The sequence below is a fragment of the Nerophis ophidion genome, linkage group LG22, assembly GCF_033978795.1.
Source record: "Nerophis ophidion isolate RoL-2023_Sa linkage group LG22, RoL_Noph_v1.0, whole genome shotgun sequence".
Classification (NCBI taxonomy): domain Eukaryota; kingdom Metazoa; phylum Chordata; class Actinopteri; order Syngnathiformes; family Syngnathidae; genus Nerophis; species Nerophis ophidion.
This window is the reverse complement of record NC_084632.1, coordinates 21,750,582-21,769,921: the sequence shown is the minus strand read 5'-3', so window position 1 is coordinate 21,769,921 and position 19,340 is coordinate 21,750,582. Positions and strand designations below refer to the sequence as shown.

At 38.6% G+C, this 19,340-nt stretch overlaps 1 protein-coding gene across 1 annotated transcript in view; it reads right to left on the bottom strand.

Moving 5' to 3' along the window:
- nek7 (NIMA-related kinase 7) overlaps positions 1 to 19,340 on the bottom strand; it is a 132,036-nt gene that overhangs the window by 43,375 nt on the left and 69,321 nt on the right. Inside the window, exons 3-5 of the mRNA XM_061883495.1 lie at positions 15,063 to 15,203; positions 14,678 to 14,740; positions 1,955 to 2,065 (exon numbers count right to left, since the gene is read on the bottom strand). Of these exons, the coding sequence (XP_061739479.1) occupies positions 1,955 to 2,065; positions 14,678 to 14,740; positions 15,063 to 15,203 (315 nt within the window). The remainder of the gene's footprint in view (positions 1 to 1,954; positions 2,066 to 14,677; positions 14,741 to 15,062; positions 15,204 to 19,340) is intronic.

The following is a 19,340-nucleotide window of genomic DNA, read 5'->3' as shown; positions in this document are numbered from 1 at the left end:
TAGATGTATTATGATAATAAAAAAAAACATGTTTGAGAAGCCTACTCTGAATTCCAACAGATATGACATACTTTGAAATGCATCATGTGCTCGCCCGGCCCGTCTGTCAAATTTCAAAAGCCAATGTGCCCCCTAAGCCAAAAACTTTGCCCGCCCTTGCTCCAATGCGATTATTAGTCATACGGCGTGTGCCTCCAGTACACTGGGGGGCGCTTATTTCCTTTTAGCGCGGGTAAAAATATAGCTTTTCAAGTTGACCTATGATGTCACACTCGCCCCTCTGGCTCCTTACAAGTTACCAGCCCAGCTCTGTGGTACGTGATGTCTGTTGGCATGGATTGAAAAAAATATGTTTCTAATGGCTATGCTGATATTAAATAGAAATCAGCAGCAATAAATAATCTTAGATTGGGCTACGAACATGACGCTACTACCAAGAATGTATTGGTGCGGATGCATCTCCAAAGCAAAGACATTTGAATGAATTTTCTGTCGTAGAACCATGGAAATGAAACCTTTGAATGTGTCAGACTCTATTTTGAAGGCTCTGTGGATTGATGGAAGGAGTATTAAATCCAAAGGAAAAGACTCTTCGTGCCCCGGCCGAAACTGTTCCAGATGAAGGCTGCTATTGTTCTGGACTATCTTGCCAGATATGCCAAATACAGAGTTATTGCTAATCAGTCAGGAGTGCACAAATGCGGTGTGAAGAGGTTGGTGAACACTTGATTATTTTCCTTGTAATTTGTATACACCTGCTTCATTCTCTTCCATCTCAATTGTATTTCGTTTGGGAGTCCGAACAAAGACGACATTCTCCTTTTCCTTAGCTTCCTTCTTGAATAAACCCCTGTTTCTTTTTTTTCTACCATCGACGCACTTGAAAATGTTCTGTTCTTTTAAGTGCCTCTTCATTACAATTTTTGCCCAAGTTTTTATTGTATGGTATCAGCTTCCGGGTTATATCCAGCACGTTGAAACTGGTGCAAGTGTGTTAAGAAGAGTCCCCTCCGGTCGCACACACCCTCTCGTGAGATCTGGTTTCCAATCGTATAATCTAGGTATGTTTGTCCGACTTTTCAAAAACCATACACGAATGGATTAATGTGCTTTAGTGGGTTGTAGGAGTCTCATTTACAGCCAAATTATTTGAGGAATCAGACTAATTTAGTGCATGGACACATATTGGCTCTTCCAGAAGTGGAGAACACCAATGCGATAATGCATGTATTTTCGGGATATACCGGTCAAGTCCCACAGATTGACTGATTGATTGCGATCGACAGGTTGGTGACCCCTGCTGTACTCAATGGGGAGGCAATATGGTGTTGAACACTTATTTTCTGAATTCGTTCTTTGATGTTAAAAAAACACAAGTTATTTTATCATTGGTTGTAGTCATTCAAAAGCACTTTTTAAAATTATGTATAATCAGGGTCCTGCCAAGTGAAAAATTTATGGGTCCTTAAAAGGAAAACGGAGCACAAAAAAGCAATGTTTTCAAGTTAGCAAAATATGGTAATTTCCCCTCAAAATAAATTGGATTATTCTTCAGCACATTTGCTCAAAGAAAAATGAGTCAACCAACATTCCAACGTCACAAGTTACAGGGCAATGGGTTCCTTGTCAACATTGATTGATTGTCCAACTAAGTCAGTATAGAGAACATTAAATTTTATATAAGTGTTATTTATTCATACCGTAACAGTACAACAACCTGGGATTGAACAGAGATGTTCTGTTTTGTATAAACAAACTGTTAATAAAGGTTTGTGTACACACAATAGTTTGGTACAAAATGCTGTATTTCATAATTTCTCCTGGTAATAAGCATTTTTGTATTTACTAATTTATCAATCAAATTGTAGGGCCTCATATCCAGTTTCACAGACTCTAGGGTGTTTATGTGAATTATTCTTTAAATGATGCACTATTGCTGTGGGAATTCACTTACCTTGATCATACGTGAGAGGTCTCCGGCATCAGCTAGCTCCAGTACTATGTTTAGCTCATTGTCCTCAATAAAAGACGCATGATACTTTATCACATTTGGATGGTTCAGTTGCTGTGGGAGAAACAGAAGAAATGCAACAGAGTTATAAACAAAAGTAGAACATCTTGGACACCTTGTTATTTTTTATTATGTCTTAAAAAAACTAAATACTGTTTCCTTCTTTTATTCAAACTTGAAGAAAATAGTTGATTGTTAAATAACACATTTACATCAATGTATTGTATTTTTGCCAGACAGAGATGCAGACCTTTCCACAAGCTGTAGAGGCTAATTCTACAAACGTGCTCATTTGTTACTTCAGCGTAATACTGTTTTATAGTCAATAGTGTTATCCAACTTCAACAAACATTAAGGGTCTGTGTGGTGGGTTCACAGGTTTTGAGGAACTAATCCGATATACTGCTGTCCTGCAGATTTAAGTTATTCTAAAATTATTTAAAGTTCAGAATAGTCCCCCACGGACAAATATAAAATAAGCACACAGCAGAGTTTTTTCTTCCATCCATGGGTACTGCCATTGTTAAATGAAAGTCAAACTTTTCTTCTTGACTGGATCAGTCACTCTCCCGTTTTCATCGTCATAATCAACTGGCATCTAAGACGGAACTTCTCGTAAGCTTTCCGTTCCCACCAGTCTCCTCCTCTCCCTCCTCATTTTACTTTTGAACATAATTTGCAAGAGACCGCTTCATTTTTGGAAAACTGTATCCCAAGGGGTGGAGTGGCTGCGTTGTGTTCTGGCAGCAAAATGTTTCCTTCTGTCCCCCATAGAGCTTCAAACCTTCCCACGAAGGATTTGAGAGGATTTAATCTTCCTGATATTGCTTGCTTACTGATTTGCCAATTATTTGTTTAGTTTTTTTTCTGCTAAAAAAGAATAGCACAACTCTGAATCAATTGGAATGGTACCTCAACCTATGAGTATCTCAACTTACGATTTTTTCTTAAACTACCAGCTGTCTCTCAGCTTTGTTATGATTACAATTCAATTATCATCTAAGTTACGAGAACCAGCGCCACTAGAGGCCATAGTAAAAGTCAAATGAATGCCAGAAAATTGCCAGTGAAGAAAACTGTATTTTTTCTTCACTGGCCTCTTATAGCTACGGATCGACATATCTTTGTCCTCTAACCATGGGAAGTAAAATAGCGAGTGTGAAAGACAAAAAAAGAAACAAATGACACTCTTTGAATAAAATCAATGATCACTATCATAACCGCGACTGACATTGTGAGGTAGTTCTAGCCTAGCAACGCTAGTCTGCAGAATCAGCAACATCTGGAAGCAGGAAAAGCCAGCTATTATGACAGCCGGCTTTATTCAGACTCCCGAACAAAATACAAATGGGATGGAAGAAAATGAAGCAGGTAATGTGTAGAGGTGGCAGAAATAATGAATGTTTAGATGCATTGCAATTCAGACATAGATGATTATAAAATCGATTAGTAAACGTCAATAATCAATAATGAATCTATTTATTGTAAATCAAGTACTTTAGACAGTTCTATAATTTGTCTGACCGCAGCAAGCCACCACACCGAATAATCCCACCAACTCCTTTATTTTAGGGCACTTATCTTCCAGTTTTGCACATATTTTCATGAGTTCAATAAAAGTGATGGAAATTTCTTATTACAATGGCACTGTTTTTAAAAGTTGCAAGTGATAAACACTTATTTAGTGAAACGAAAATAGGCTCTAGCACCCCCCGAGACCCTGAAAGGGAAAAGCGGTAGAAAAATGGATGGATGGATGGATGGATGGAAATGAAACCTAAAACTGCATCAATTTACATAAATTAAAGATGCATCAATGATCGATTTTTAATCAAATCGTAGCTCCTGAATCGTAATCAAATTGTGACATGAAATTACTGACAGTGGTTTTCTGAAGTGTTCCTGAGCCCATGTGGTGGTCGCTTTTTGATGCAGTACCGCCTGAGAGATCGAAGGTCCGTAATATTATCGCTTACGTGCATTGATTTCTCCAGATTCTCTGAACCTTTTGATATTACAGAACGTAGATGGTAAAATCCCTAAATTCCTTGCAATAGCTGGTTAAGAAATGTTGTTATTAAACTCGACAACTTGCTCATGCATTTGTTCACAAAGTGGTGACACTCGCCCCGTCCTTGTTTGTGAATGACAGAGCATTTCATGGAAGCTGCTTTTATACCCAATCATGTTACCCACCTGCTCCCAAATAGCCTGTTCACCTGTGGGATTTTCCAAATAAGTGTTTGATGAGCATTCCTCAACTTTCTAATTTTTTTTTTTTTTTTACTTGTGCCAGCTTTTTTGAAAACATGTTGCAGGCATCAAATTCCAAATGAGCTAAAACTGGCAAAAAATAAAGTTTTCCAGTTCGAACGTTAAGTATTTTCTTTTTGCAGTATATTCAATTGAATATAGGTTGAAAATGATTTGCAAATCATTATATTTAGTTTTTATTTACAATTACACAACGTGCAAATTTCACTCATTTTGGGGTTTGTACAAAAACCCAACTATTTAACAAATCAGACTAATTTAGTGCAAGGAAACAATCACTGAGCAAGAACTTTCAGTGTAGCTCTAGAGGCAAAAATCCAACCACAAAAATGAAAGCAACATCTGTGGTGACCACGTTGGTTTTCCAAAGTAAATGTTGTACATTATCGCTACTGTACCGTAGTCATTTGTAGTACACTCAACTATATTTGGAACACTTGATCCATCCCACTTTGTTCACATTTAGGCATTTGAACAGAAAAAGTAGGAGAACAAAACAATCAAACCGTTAAAATACAATAAAAACAGAATATATTGTATTGTTTCCCATACAAACTACTGTACTGTAGTTGTTTGAAACCACTATTGCACTTGTTTCAAACAACATTTCTTATCTACAAGTTTGTTTTTCTTTTTAACTGCATGTTACATGTTGAAATTGTGCTCTTTTGTGAGAGCCAAGCACATATTTCAATTCAATTCAATGGGCGGGGTCGATTTTAATATAGACTTGTACTTGAGCTTCGTCGTGGAACGCAGTCTGCTCATAGGTTGAGGTACCACTATAATTGGTTCATTCAATGGTTGAAATAGAACCTTGAAAAGACCCCATGTAATTCTTTAGATTCGGAGCGTCCAAACGTTTTACACCAAGCACTGCATTTTTTTGTCCTCTCTATAAGATGCCATGACCCATATCCCACTTGAGCCACATGAGAAAGAAAAGATTCAAAATTATGTCACTGGAACCATACAGCATAAATCCAGCCTAAGACTATTTGGACAATTCTATGCTTTCGCAGCTTCTGGGTGGCTATTTACTCTCAAATGAGTAGGACCCTGCGCACAAAATAAGGTCTATGAAGACATGGTTGGATAAATTCCTGGTCTACATACAGCCCAGCCAAAAGGCAATTCCAGCCTAAACAAAATATTTAAGGGCAACTTCTACAGAGGGTGTAAGCCACAAATCAAAATTACATTTTATCAAGGACAAATACCCATACTGTATATTTTAGTACATTTTGATTGAGATCTGCAACAACGAATCACAAGTAAAATCATTTGCGTTCCATATTTTATACGCATGGACCAAACGCAAGGATTTTGTCCTCTAGTGTGACAAAGCTGGGTGACATGTCACAACAACCCCTCCAACTGTGATGACAGCAACTCGTGCGAGACACAAACACACACAAACACATCCACGCCTGACAGGCTGACATGGATGGCAGTCAGAAAAAAACAAGCATGATGGGCTTATCTCGGGATAAGATTATTTCCTGTTGGTTGGTCACTAAGGCAGGCACAAGACTTCCCAAGGTAAACAAAAAGTATTTCAATACCGAATGAGGAGGGTGACGAGAAATGCGGTACGTACATGGGAAGGGCACATGAAACAAAAAGAGCAGGATGGTGAAAGAATGCAAACATAAATACGATGAGGGACAAGGGGGGCTAGCTGGGGGAAGGGCTAAGTGAAGAGTTAAAGAAGAGAGAAAGGAGTTGAAAGGGAGATACATTGAAAGCTGGAACGATGGCATGGCGATGTGTGGCGGGGGGGGTGATGTGAGCAGACAGGGCAGTGTGACATGCGTCCTCCACGCGGCCTCGCTTTCTGTGCTGTGATTAAAGAAATGTTCATGCTCTGAATGATGCAGAGAAGAAGTGAAAGGAGGGCTCACTCGTCACTACAATACATTGTGCCATGCTACACCATCCAGCCATCTATGCATCTCTCAATGAGCCTCTTCACTACCATGTCTCCATCTTTTCCTCTCCCTCCAATGCCCTCTCCCTTGCCTGATATATTTTTGGCTCAGAAGAACAGTTCCACACGTCTTCACACTGCAACATAGCCACAGAGCAATGACAAGCCCCCCTCCTCATCCCGTCTATACCCAAACGACTTCGCTGCAGACGAAGGATATAAAACTGCAATGTTCACGTGCAGATGTTTATGAAAATGACGGATGAAGAATGCAAAATCATTCCTTAGGAAATAATATCCTACAGTTGTTCATAATTATGTTGGTACACACACACAGTGGAGGTAATTACCTAAAACATATACCGTATACCGTAATAACTGTTCAAATAAACCAATTTCCTATCAACCTATGTATTAAGGATGTGCACGACCATTAATTAGGGTTGCACAATACACAATATCAATTTGGCTGACGATACAGGTGTTAATATTACCTTTATATAGTGATGATATATTATGATGACCAGTGTACAGAAAATTGTCTGTAAAGAAGCATGTATTCCTAGCCACATTATGCTCTGCCACTGATGAGAATATGGTAACAAATTTCCCTCTTGGATTTCGGGTAGCTTTCGTGGCGGCGTCATTAATACCCAGTTGCCATACAGAAAATGATGGGTTCGATCCCCGCTAATAGATGAAAATATACAGTAGTAAGTTTTCTAATTTTATGTTGTAATGATGTTAAAATTGTTTAATACACTAAACTTCAACATATCAATAAAAAAATTGGACGGTTACAAAACATGATGATTGTCAAATATGTTAGATAATATAACACGTGATAGTTCTATATCAATGAAAGCTTTTGTTATTCTGGAAATGTATTGTGTTGCTCAAGGTAATATTATTTAAATAGTGCTGGGATAGACATGATTTCAGCCTTTCAAAGCTCCTTTTGGACCTCCAATTTTTGACCTTGGTATTTGTCAAATCCGAGTTGAGGCAGACAAACGCTACAGGGCCGTCCCTTTCATGTGTATGCGCGTGTGCTGTGCCTGTATGGTGTGCGTGTGTGTGCTTTTAAAAGGCGGTGCTTGTTGCCAAGTCAGCCAGACAGCGTTCAGAGCAGCATTTTAGCTCAGCTGTGTGTGTTAGCTAAAAGGGAAACTGCACTTTTTTGGGAAGGTTTCCGATTGTTCATAATCATAATGAAAGACATGATGATGGATGTTTTGTTTTATACATTCTACGTCAGGGGTAGGGAACCTATGGCTCTAGAGCCAGATGTGGCTCTTTTGATGACTGCATCTGGCTCTCTGATAAATCTGACCTGACGTTGCTTAACACGATAAGTAATGAATAATTCCACTTGTAATCACAGTGTTGAAAATAATGTTAAAATTATAAAACATTCTGATGCATTTTTAATCCATCCATCCGTTTTCTACCGCACCTGTTCAAGAAGTTGCGTTAATGGTAAGAAGTTATTTTTGTATTATTGGTTAGTGTGGGGCTTGCCCTCCTGAGGTTTCTTCAGACCCCCAAGCACCGACATGAGAGCCTATTTCAGGGTAACAATATTGTTTTATTTTTCAATAAGTCTCTCAGTTGCTTTCCAGCAATAGTATTTCTAGCCCCAACCCAGTCTGTCCTCCTGGCTGCTGCTTATAAGAGAGCGACAGGTGATTAGATAACAAGGCCCAGGTGGGCCCTCTACGCACCTGTCGCTGCAGGCCCGCAGGCCACGCCCCCTCCACAGTTAGCTTCAGAATAACGATGTTATTACAAAGAATAAGAGATCTGTTATACTCTAGAAATGTTGGTCTTACTTTAAAATGCACGTGTTTAGTTGTGTTCAGTGTTAAAAAAAAATATTATATGGCTCTTACAGAAATATATTTTAAAATATTTGCCTTTTTGGCTCTCGCAGCTAAAAAGGTTCGCGACCCCTGTTCTACGTATTTAATAAATGCGTTCAAAAGCATGCTTACAAAGGAACCTATGGGAGCCGCTCGATTCTGCCCATATTGCGCTTAAATAATAAAAACCATATCCAAACACCTCCATTGAGGTTTTATATACATGATGTAAGTATCCATCCATCCATTTTTCTACCGCTTGTCCATTTTGAGGTTACGGGGGTTACTGGAGCCTATCTCAGCTGCATTCGGGCGGTTGGCTGGGTACACCCTGGACAAGTCGCTACCTCATCACAGGGCCAATACAGATAAACAGACAACATTCACACTCACATTCACACACTAGGGCCAATTTAGTGTTGCCAATCAACCTATCCCCAGGTGCATGTCTTTGGAGGTGGGAGGAAGCTGGAGTACCCGGAGGGAACCCACGTAGTGACGGAAAGAACTTGCAGACTCCACACAGAAAGATCCCAAGCCCGGGATCTTCGTTTTGTGAGGCAGGTAATGGGTCTCATTTTTATAGTCTTTGGTACAGCTCGGCTGGGGTTTAAACTCACGACCTAACGATCTTAGGGAGGACACTGTAACCACAAGTATATATGTAATATAGTAACGAGCACATTTATAATAACATTTAATATTTACATATTTTGATCATTTTAATCATACGCGGTACATTAATTTAAAAAGCATTCACGTTCCCTTTTTTTTTCCTCATCACTAATTTACTCACTGCAGAGTTCATGAGAGCCAGCAAACATAATAAAACATCACTTACTGTAAAAGGTCTGCTGTCATTAGGAAGCTGACTGCTAGTATGTTCAAATATTCCCATTTAGGTCAAGAATGACTCATAATCCTCGCAAAGATGGGGTATTTACGGGGAACTTTGAGTACATGTGATCTTGGCAATGTTTGTGATGTTTTTTATGTGGTAGGTCTTTGTATTGCATATCTAAGATATTACTTTCTCTCTATGTTTAAATGGATGTCCTGATCTTGCTGGCTGCAAAACAAGCTTATCTTCGGGCTCTAATAAAGTAACCTAACCTAAAAAACTAACCTAACCTTTTACTTTTTATTCATAGCTGTATGTAGAAGTGTCTGGTTGTATCTGATGCTTTAATGTCTGTAATGTCCTCTGTGTTCTTTGATGTTTGATTTTTCCCTCTTATACACATGTAAGAGGGATGTGTACTATGGCTATGAGTTTTTTTTTTTTCCCTTGGCCTCAGTCTGCATCCTCTCTCCCTCACGATTTTTCCAGAAGACTCCTGAATTTCAGTGTACCTCCCGACAATCTACCGGTGCAACCATTTTTCCGAATTCGTCCTAATTTTCACCCGGCCGACATTATTAAGGGCTGCCGTGACGGCACTACAACAGTGGTTCTCAACCTTTTTTCAGTGATGTAACCCCTGTGAACATTTTTTAAATTCAAGTACCCAAAGCAATTTTGGTTGAAAAAACGAGATAAAGAAGTAAAATACAGCACTATGTCATCAGTTTCTGATTTATTAAATTGTAAAACACTGCAAAAATATTGCTCATTTGTAGTGGTCTTTCTTGAACTATTTGGGAAAAAAAGATGTAAAAATTACTAAAAACTTGTTGAAAAATAAACAAGTAAATCAATTATAAATCAAGATTTATACACATAAAAGTAATCATCAACTTATAGTGCCCTCTTTGGGGATTGTAATAGAGATCCATCTGGATTCATCAACTTCATTCTAAACATTTCTTCACAAAAAAAGAAAACTTTAACATCAATATTTATGGAACATGTCCCCAAAAAATCTAGCTGTCAACACTGAATATTGCATTGTTGCATTTCTTTTCATAGTTTGTGAACTTACATTCATATTTTGTTGAAGTGTTATCAAATAAATATATTTATTAAGTATTTATGACTGACTGCTATTTTTTAGAATGTTTTTGAAAAATCTCACTTAACCCCTTGGGATACCTTCACGTAGCATACCATCTACAAGAGAATTAATGCTCTACAACTTGTCATTGCGCACATAACACATCTAAAGTGACAACTCTAAATCATGTTGTGTGAGACTTGTGCAGAACAACGTTAGTGGCTGCAAGACGTACTTACTCAGCAGCCATACAGGTCACACTGAGGGTGGCCGTAAAAACTACTTTAACACTGTTACAAATATGCGCCACACTTTCAACCCACACCAAACAAAAATGACAAACACATTTTGGGAGAACATCCGCACCCTAACACAACTTAAATACAAGAGAACAAATACCCAGAACACCTTGCAGTCCTAACTCTCCCGGGCTACAGTATACACAACCTTAACCGTCGCAAGTAGGGAGGGTGGGGGCGTGGGGGGTTGGTGGTAGCGTGGGTGTGTGTATTGTAGCCCGGAAGAGTCAGGGCTGCATGGGATTCTGGGTATTTGTTCTGTTGCATTTATGTTGTATTACGGTGCGGATGTTCTCCTGAAATGTGTTTGTCATTCTTATTTGGTATGGGTTCACAGTCTGGCACATATTTGTAACGGTGTTAAAGTTTTTTTTACGGCCACCCTCAGCGTGACTTGTATAGCTGTTGACCAAATATGTCTTGCAACATCACACATGCTCAGCCAAATGTAACAATCAAATAGGTTTGCACGCTGTCTGTACAGGATTCCGAGGGCCATTGCGGCACACCCTGAGTATTGTTGATTGGGTAAAAATCGGCACGGATTACCAGAGAATGGATACCCTGATATTAAAGGGACTCCCGTGAAAATTTGGAACGTTGGGAAGTATGACACTGTCAAGTTCGGTTCATATTAAACTCGCGGGTCGCACATACATTAAATTGTCACATCAAAGTGCGGGCCGCAAAATAACGTCTCGCGGGCCGCATGTTCTAGACCCCTGGTATAGACTATATGATCATATTCTATTTGGTGTCCTTACTGTCTTTATATGTATCGATCCACGCACCTCTGTTCTAGCTTGCGGTCAGCATATCCTCTTACAATGTGTAGTGGAGTACGTTTAGCTATTACTCGTCCTCAAGTGATTCAACTTATTAGAAACTTAGTTTATTTGCCACCTTTGAAAAAAGGATTGCAAGTAGCTTTGCATTGGGGAAGGACATTGGACGTGAGCGAGAATATTACAGAGCAATGAAGACACACTCGTTTTTTTGTCGCTGTCAAATTTGCAGGACAAAGCTAGAAAGTGTTATCAACATGCATTATCACAATATAACGATAGTTTTAAAAGCTTTCTCGTGGGCCAAACTTGTATCATTTGTATCACCTATCCAATCTTAAATACAAACCTATTAGCTCTAATCCAATTATCCTGTTCAGGGTATGGTAGCAAATAGCTGGAGTCTGTCCCAGATGTCTTCAGCTGGAAGGCAGACTAGATCTTATACTGATCACCAGTCAATCACAGGGCATATGTAGAGACAGACCTTTAGAGAAATTATTGTCGTACTTCTAAATCACGAAACAAAGTGATAAGGAGACATAATTTAGGACCGTACAATGAAAGTGAATTGTAGAATGTGTATGTATTTGTCATAGTATTTGTACTGTGTTTGAATATAATATTTGTTACTTGACATTTATTGGTCTTGTCAGAGAACACACGCTCCCTAATACTGTTCACACATACACTTGCATCATTAGCAACTTTAACTGCTGAATAGGGTACGTCTTTATTCGTTGGAATGTAATCCATACTTGTTAGTAACAAAAGAGGAGGACTCAGATGTAGGGTTAGAAGCACTGTGAAACTGAACGATACGTCAGAGAGCTGGCTACTTCTGCTCACGACATTCCTATCAGCGGGGAAAATAGGACAGCGAAATAAGTGGAATTCTCAAGCTGAAATTGGTATGTCAGAATAGGAAAATACAGATGAATAAGCAGACACAAATACAGCTAGGGAAACAAACCAATAGGCAGACTGATGAAAGACAGTGACTAAGAACAGCGTGCGTGAGTGTGTGTGTATGTGTGTGTGCAGGCGTGCATGGCATCACGCACGAGTATGTGTGTCATTCCAGTCGGTCCATGCCACTGTGCCTCTCATTATTCTGATTTAGCTGTGTCTCCTGTTGGCTTGTCTAAAGGGGGGATAAGGCAAAATGACTCTCTCTCTCCCCCTCTCTCTCACAATCAGCCGTTATTATAAGGGTGCCTGTGTAGCAAAGGGCCAATCCAGGACAAAATTCTTCAGCAATGAATTTATGTGTAAGATACACATGTAAATGTATAAGAAGGGTAGTCTGGAGAAGAAAATATATATATACTGTATCTAAGGAGACAGAAAATATGAGACAGCAAAGGACGAAACAAGGTAATTTGTTAAGGAAATGAGTGACACTTGGTTAAGTGTGACATTGAACGCGACCATGACCACTTGCAGGAGGTTAGAAATACAGATTGAGGTTAACCCAGATGTCTTGGGGCATCAAGTCAAAGATGGGCTGCTCAGATGACTTCTCTCTACAGTGTCTTGTCTGCATCTACGTATACCCTTGCCTTTGATCGGCCCCTGCAGCTACAATGAAGTGTTTAGAGTGGCACAAACAGATCGAATTAGTTTTCTCGTCCTCCTTAATGTATATGTGGGAAAGCGTACGGACACAAACAGCCTGCAGTCTGTATTATACATGGCAGACGATCGCATATAAAGGAAAATATCATCAGGAAAACAAACATGGGACAAATATGAGAAAGATTTGATTATAATTTGATAACAGTCTGATTGACACATTTTATTTGAAGGTTGTTATTGTTTGGCGTGAGGTGATGTAATATATTGATGAAGGCTGTGATCCACATAAAGCAGGGATATTAAACGAAATCAGGGCTGGGTGATATATTGATATACTCAATATATAGCGGGTTTGTCTCTGTGCGATATAGAAAATGACTATATCGTGATAATCGAGTATACGTTCTCACGCGGTTGGTTTTAGCTGCTGGCATTACACTACAGGCTCTACTCAACTTTCTTGTCACTCATTCTCACAGACAGACAAGCGAACATTCTTACACACGTCACATACGTATAGGCCCTCGCGGAGCAGAGAGGTAGCAGCATGGCTAACGTTAGGTGTTATGTTAGTGCAGCTGTGCGAGTGGTAATACAAGAGAGAGAAGGTGCGAATCAGGTAACAAATGAAGGATGAATTATTTCCCGCCAAAAAACAGCAGGGGGTCCATCGTCTGGCGGGGGTTTGGCTTCAAGTGGGAATATGTCAAACAGACAACCGTAATTTGTCAAGTGTGGGGCAAAAGCGTTGCTATAAAGAGTAGCATTACGGCTAACATGTAGCATCATTTGAAAAGTCACCTGCTAGAGAATGAAGAGTGCTTACACCGCATGTCAACATGTCCATTCAGTGCCACACGCCCAAACCATCAAAATGCAGAGGCAAACATTTCCAGATCAACACTGTATGAAATAGTGATTTTTTTAGTTCTGATTTCCTTCTCTGCATGAAAGTTTAAAATGAGCATATATTAATGCAGTATGAAGAAGAATGTTTTATTTAGACACGTAGAATCATCATACTGTTGTGATTATATGCATCAAGTGTTAATTCAAGGCTAAGGCAAAATATCGAGATATATATCGTGTATCGCGATATGGCTTTAAAATATCGCGATATTAAAAAAAGGCCATATCGCTCACCGCTAAACTAAATGTTCACTATTATTCTAATTTTGAATATTCAGTACAACCAGCGTCCTCTACAGTAGACTTTTGATTTCGGTGTATTTATTGTGTCACGAATTACAGGAGCGCTCTGCTGCTTTTAGTTTTTTTTAACTAAACTTGTTAAATAGCCTAAATGAAGAAAAGAGAGGATCTAAAATAGAACCTTGAGGAACACCACTCGTATAACTAAAGAAGTTTAACAAATGCCTAATCACTGCATCTGAAATAAACAAGCAACAGCAAAACCTTAGATACATAAATCACATTAGGAAAAAAATATCGAACTTAAAAGAACTTAAAGAAGTGCCTGTAAGGATTATGTAAATCACAAGTATGGACCCCAGTGTTCTACATTTGCTGGCAAGGTTAAATGCCAATGCCAGGATCTGCCAATGTGTTTACAGTGGTCCAAGTTCCTCTATACAAAAGGAACTCTCGTGTTTTAGTAATTTGCCGCAAAAATGTTTGTCTCCAAAGTTTTGAGCTGAACCGCCAGTTGAATAGCAAGGACATAAAAGTACACACAATAGCCACAGAAAATGCGTATGACACCTGGAGGAATCTACGTATGCTATCATCCTCACTCAAGACTTCAGGGATTACATGTACCGTAAAAGCCCCACACAGTCACAGTTTCACTTTGTGTGCAACGCACATACTTTTCCTTATTCATGACAACAAAACCAAAACACAAATGTACCCACAGACACCACACACAATACCAAGATGCCTTGCACAGATGAATTGATTTTCTTGTGGTGGAAGGTCTCTGCTGAGGCATGGAAAGAAGAAAAAAAAATGCAGCAAAACACTCCCTCTTATTCAGTTCCTTACCTTAAGGAGGTCTATCTCTTTGATGCAATCTTGCCGAGCTTTGGCATCCATCAAGTCAAATATCTATTAGGGGATCAAAATGAAGAGAGGGACAGAGGACAAAAAAAGCAGTTTAGATGTAGAGTCGTAGTGAATAAAAGGAAGAGGGACTCTGTTTGCTGTAGTAGGACAGGTGGCCTCGTAGTGAACAGTCATTTCAGAATCAGAATCAGAAATACTTCATTAATCCCCGAGGGGAAATTCAGAACAAGCAATATTTACAAGCAACATGAACATTCAAACATATTAAAACGAAAGGTGATGTGTGGGTAACATGGAACTTGATTTGTTATGAACACCTACATGTTCTGGAAAATTCAAAACATAACATTTGTGTGTGTCTTACCTGGACTTTCTTCAGGGCCACAGATGTGTTGTCTAGAAGATACCTGGCCCGGTAAACCTCGCTGAATTGTCCCCGACCTATTTTCTTCTCGATCTGGAAGTTAGCAAGTGAATTGTGGCCCATGTCTGGCTGTAAAGGTTTCTGGAATACAAAACATATATAACTAAATACTCAACAAAATTGCATTAAAATGTTCAAATGATTGGACATAAAAATGATAAAAATATGTTATTCTAAATGCATCCAATTGGTCTATGATACTAATGCCATGTTATTTACTGCACTGAATATAGTAAACTCTATAATTAGGGATGTAACAATGAACGGTAATAATGATAACTGCATTAAAATTCCCGATAGTTAGTATCCATCCATCCATTTTCTACCGCTTACTCCCTTTTGGGGTCGCGGGGGGCGCTGGCGCCTACCTCAGCTACAATCGGGCAGAAGGCGGGGTACACCCTGGACAAGTTGCCACCTCACACAGATTGACAGACAACATTCACACTTTCATTCACACACTAGGGCCAATTTTTAGTGTTGCCAATCAACCTATCCCCAGGTGCATGTCTTTGAAAGTGGGAGGAAACTGCATTCAAGGAGAGAACATGCAAACTCCACACAGAAAGATCCCGAGCCTGGGATTGAACCCAGGACTGCAGGACCTCCGTATTATGAGGCAGACGCACTAACCCCTCCTCCACCGTGAAGCCCATAGTTAGTATTAACGTTTTAAATTAAAATTAACGAAAAATCGTGATTGATAACTGCACTTTGTCAAACTCGGACTGACTGGCTGGCACTAGCTTGCTAACTTAAAGGACAACATGAAAACAAGAGGCATTACTGTCTTCCCCGTTAGGAAACGCCATATCCCTATCGAAACTTGCATAATAAACACAAAACATGCAAAATAGGTAAAACGGTGTGTGTCAACCTATTATTAGGGGAAAAAAATACTTGGTCAAAAGATAGTGTGTGTACAAGTACTTTTTGAGCACATTCATCAGTACCCCACTAATAATAATTTTGGTCACAATAACCGTTATACATTTTTCATATTGTTACATCCCTATTATGATGCATCTACCATGAATTGATTAACGTGAACCCCGATATAAAGAAGTTCCATCCATCCATCCATTTTCTACCGCTTATTCCCTTTTGGGGTCGCTGGCGCCTATCTCAGCTACAATCGGGCGGAAGGCGGGGTACACCCTGGACAAGTCGCCAGCTCATCGCAGGGCGATATAAAGAAGTTGAAAAACTTATTCAGGCGTTACCATTTAGTGGTCAATTTTACGGAATACGTACTGTACTGTGCAATCTACTAATAAAAGTTTCAATCAATCAGTCAATCTCAAATTTAGGGCAGAGACTCAAAACCAACCTAAAGTAAGTTTTTTTTGGGATCATAGATGATTATAGCAAAATGTTGTGAGCTCTTTTGTTGATTGCCAAGCAGCCCTACAATCTGTTATTTATTATATGTTGTGGTCTGTAAAATTCAGTCTGTTCTTCTGTTTCCCTGAGATTCTTTTCCAGGATATTTACACCCGCCAAAGGTTATCACGTCATACAATACCATCCATCATTCCATCCATTTTCTACCGCTTATTGCCTTAGGGGTCGCGGGGGGCGCTGGAGCCTATCTCAGCTACATTTGGGCGGAAGGCGTCTTACACCCTGGACAAGTCGCCACCTCATCGCAGGGCTAACACAGATAGACAGACAGCATTCACACTCACATTCACACACTAGGGACAATTTAGTGTTGCCAATCAACCTACCCCCAGGTGCATGTCTTTGGAAGTGGGAGGAAGCTGGAATACCCGGATGGAACCCATGCTGTCATGGGGAGGTAGGGCTGGGCGATACGGCCTTTTTTTAATATCTCGGTATTTTTAGGCCATATCGCGATATACGATACTGTATATATTGTATTTTGCCTTAGCCTTGAATTAACACCTGATATATATAATCACAGCAGCATGGTGGTTCTATGTGTCCACATCATACAATTCACTAAATTCCTCAATCTTTGAAAGTGTTCTTTGACAGTTATAACTAGCATTTACCCAGATTATTACTATGTTTATTACTCAGAGATTTAATGTAGAGTCGAGGACTCTATGATGTATCTCAGAATAATGCAAACACACCCACAGATTATAGCCTGGCGCTTCTTTAGTGTGACAAACTGTGAGATTGTCACTCTAGAAAAGTTTGAAATTCTAAATGAAAAAAGTCAATTGGAAGCACAGGGTTGCGGAACTACTCTAAGTGAAAATGGCTTGAAGCACAGGCTCCAAAATCTGATTCACCAAATCAGATTTTTTTTTTTTTGCCCTCAAATGACACAAAATGGATCTTTTTTTTTTCCAGTCAAAACGCTTTTAAAAGTTTCAAATCTGATTTTTCGCATCAGATTTGAGCCACATCATGAGGTAGTCCGAATCTGTTTGGCATTGGACTATTTGGCTATAGTCTAAACAGCAATGCGACCTGTTTGTGATTCATACAGTACGTCATATTTGGTCAAGCTACAAGAAAGATCAGTTAATAATACATAATGAGTGATACGTACAGTCAATACAAACACATTGGAGGCAGCCACCATAGTTGACATCTTCACACAAAAGTCAACTTATTTGTAATATGTTGTTCCAAAGCTAATGAGGATTTTAGAAAAGTGAGGCTAATATCTTTTTTGGGTCATTCTGTGTATTTATTTTTACATTTATGCGAGTTGGCCAGCTTACTGGTCACTAAATATTTGGAGCCAAAAATAGGCAGTAAAATTTGGTATCAAAAAAAAAGTGGTCATTATCAAAAAGTGACATCAAAACAAGTTTTGACAACAAATAAATTAATGACATGTTTTCGATGCCAATTTTGCACACTTATTTTTGTCTTTGTGTGTTTTAAAAGTTTGATGATCAACTTTTTTCACTTTGGCTGCTCTATTTTTAAGCTTTTCTTAATTTTTTTCAGATTTGTTTCTTTTTTTACTGTTTCAAACTCATGCCAGTGGCTTGATATGGGGGGGGCAGATGCCGGCGGGCAGGCCTTACCATAAGTTTTTTACTGGAAAAAGTTATACTACAATTAATCTTGCAGGTAAAACACCTTAGAAGAAGACAGGAGGACCTAGTAGGCGTCTAAATCAAGTTTTAAAAAGCTTCATATTATAAAATTATGAAGCAAAAGTAGTTGTTACATTTTTCTTAAGTAGGCCTGTGTGTGTTGATGTTGGCAGATCATCTCCTGCTCAGACAGAAACGGTGTATATTGAAATATAATATAGTAAACTACTGTACTTTTATTACATTTTGACTACTTAATTCGTGAAGCACACTGGTTAACTTAGTTACTTTCAAAATTGATTTTACATATGCAGTAGATTTTTGCACTAAGAGGTTGTTAGAATATCTTTATTTATTGTAAATTTGTAATGTATTTTGCTTTAATTTACTGTTATTCTTGATGAGGGGAGGCATAAATCTCTTATCAAAGCAAGAAAAATGACTTTAAAACAATCATTTCTGAATGTTAGTTAAGGTACAATTTATGGAAGATTTATTATATGACTGCTTTATTAGTTAATTTTTAAATAAATTGTAATATGGTCGTCAACCATCAGCTTTGCTCACTTCATAATGATGTACTGTAGTTGGATGTCCCCTCAGAAACATGCTGGAGAAAATCCAGATGTTTAAAAAAAAAAGACAGAATTACATACAGTAACATTACACAGTATTACTTAGATATTATTTTTAAAGATGTTTTTAATGCAATTGTTAATAGAAAGGTTTTTTTTTTAATTAATTTGAAATAATCCCTCAGCTGTACAATATAGCAGTTAATATTTTTTGCAAATAGTTGTACTTTCAAATGCACCTGTAACAAGTATGCGGAATACAATTTACTATAGCTGAAAGTATTCCTCTATTTTATACTTTTTGCAAATAAGGCAGGAAATGAATGGCCACAGCGGTAGTTTCAACACATTTTTCAATCATTTATAAAAATACTTGACAATACAAGACATACAATATGACAAGAGTCAACCTATTTAGGTCTAAAAATAGTAAGAAAAAGGGTGTATAACTTTACTTCGAAATGCTGAAAAAAACCTGTGTATTAAGTTTTCTATACAGCTTAGATATGAAGCTCTCTCTTGAGGGAATAAGAGGATGAACCGCCAGAGGTTGCCCAACATTATGATTGTTGAAGTCTCATATTTTAACACAAATTTAGATTACTCATGTCACACCG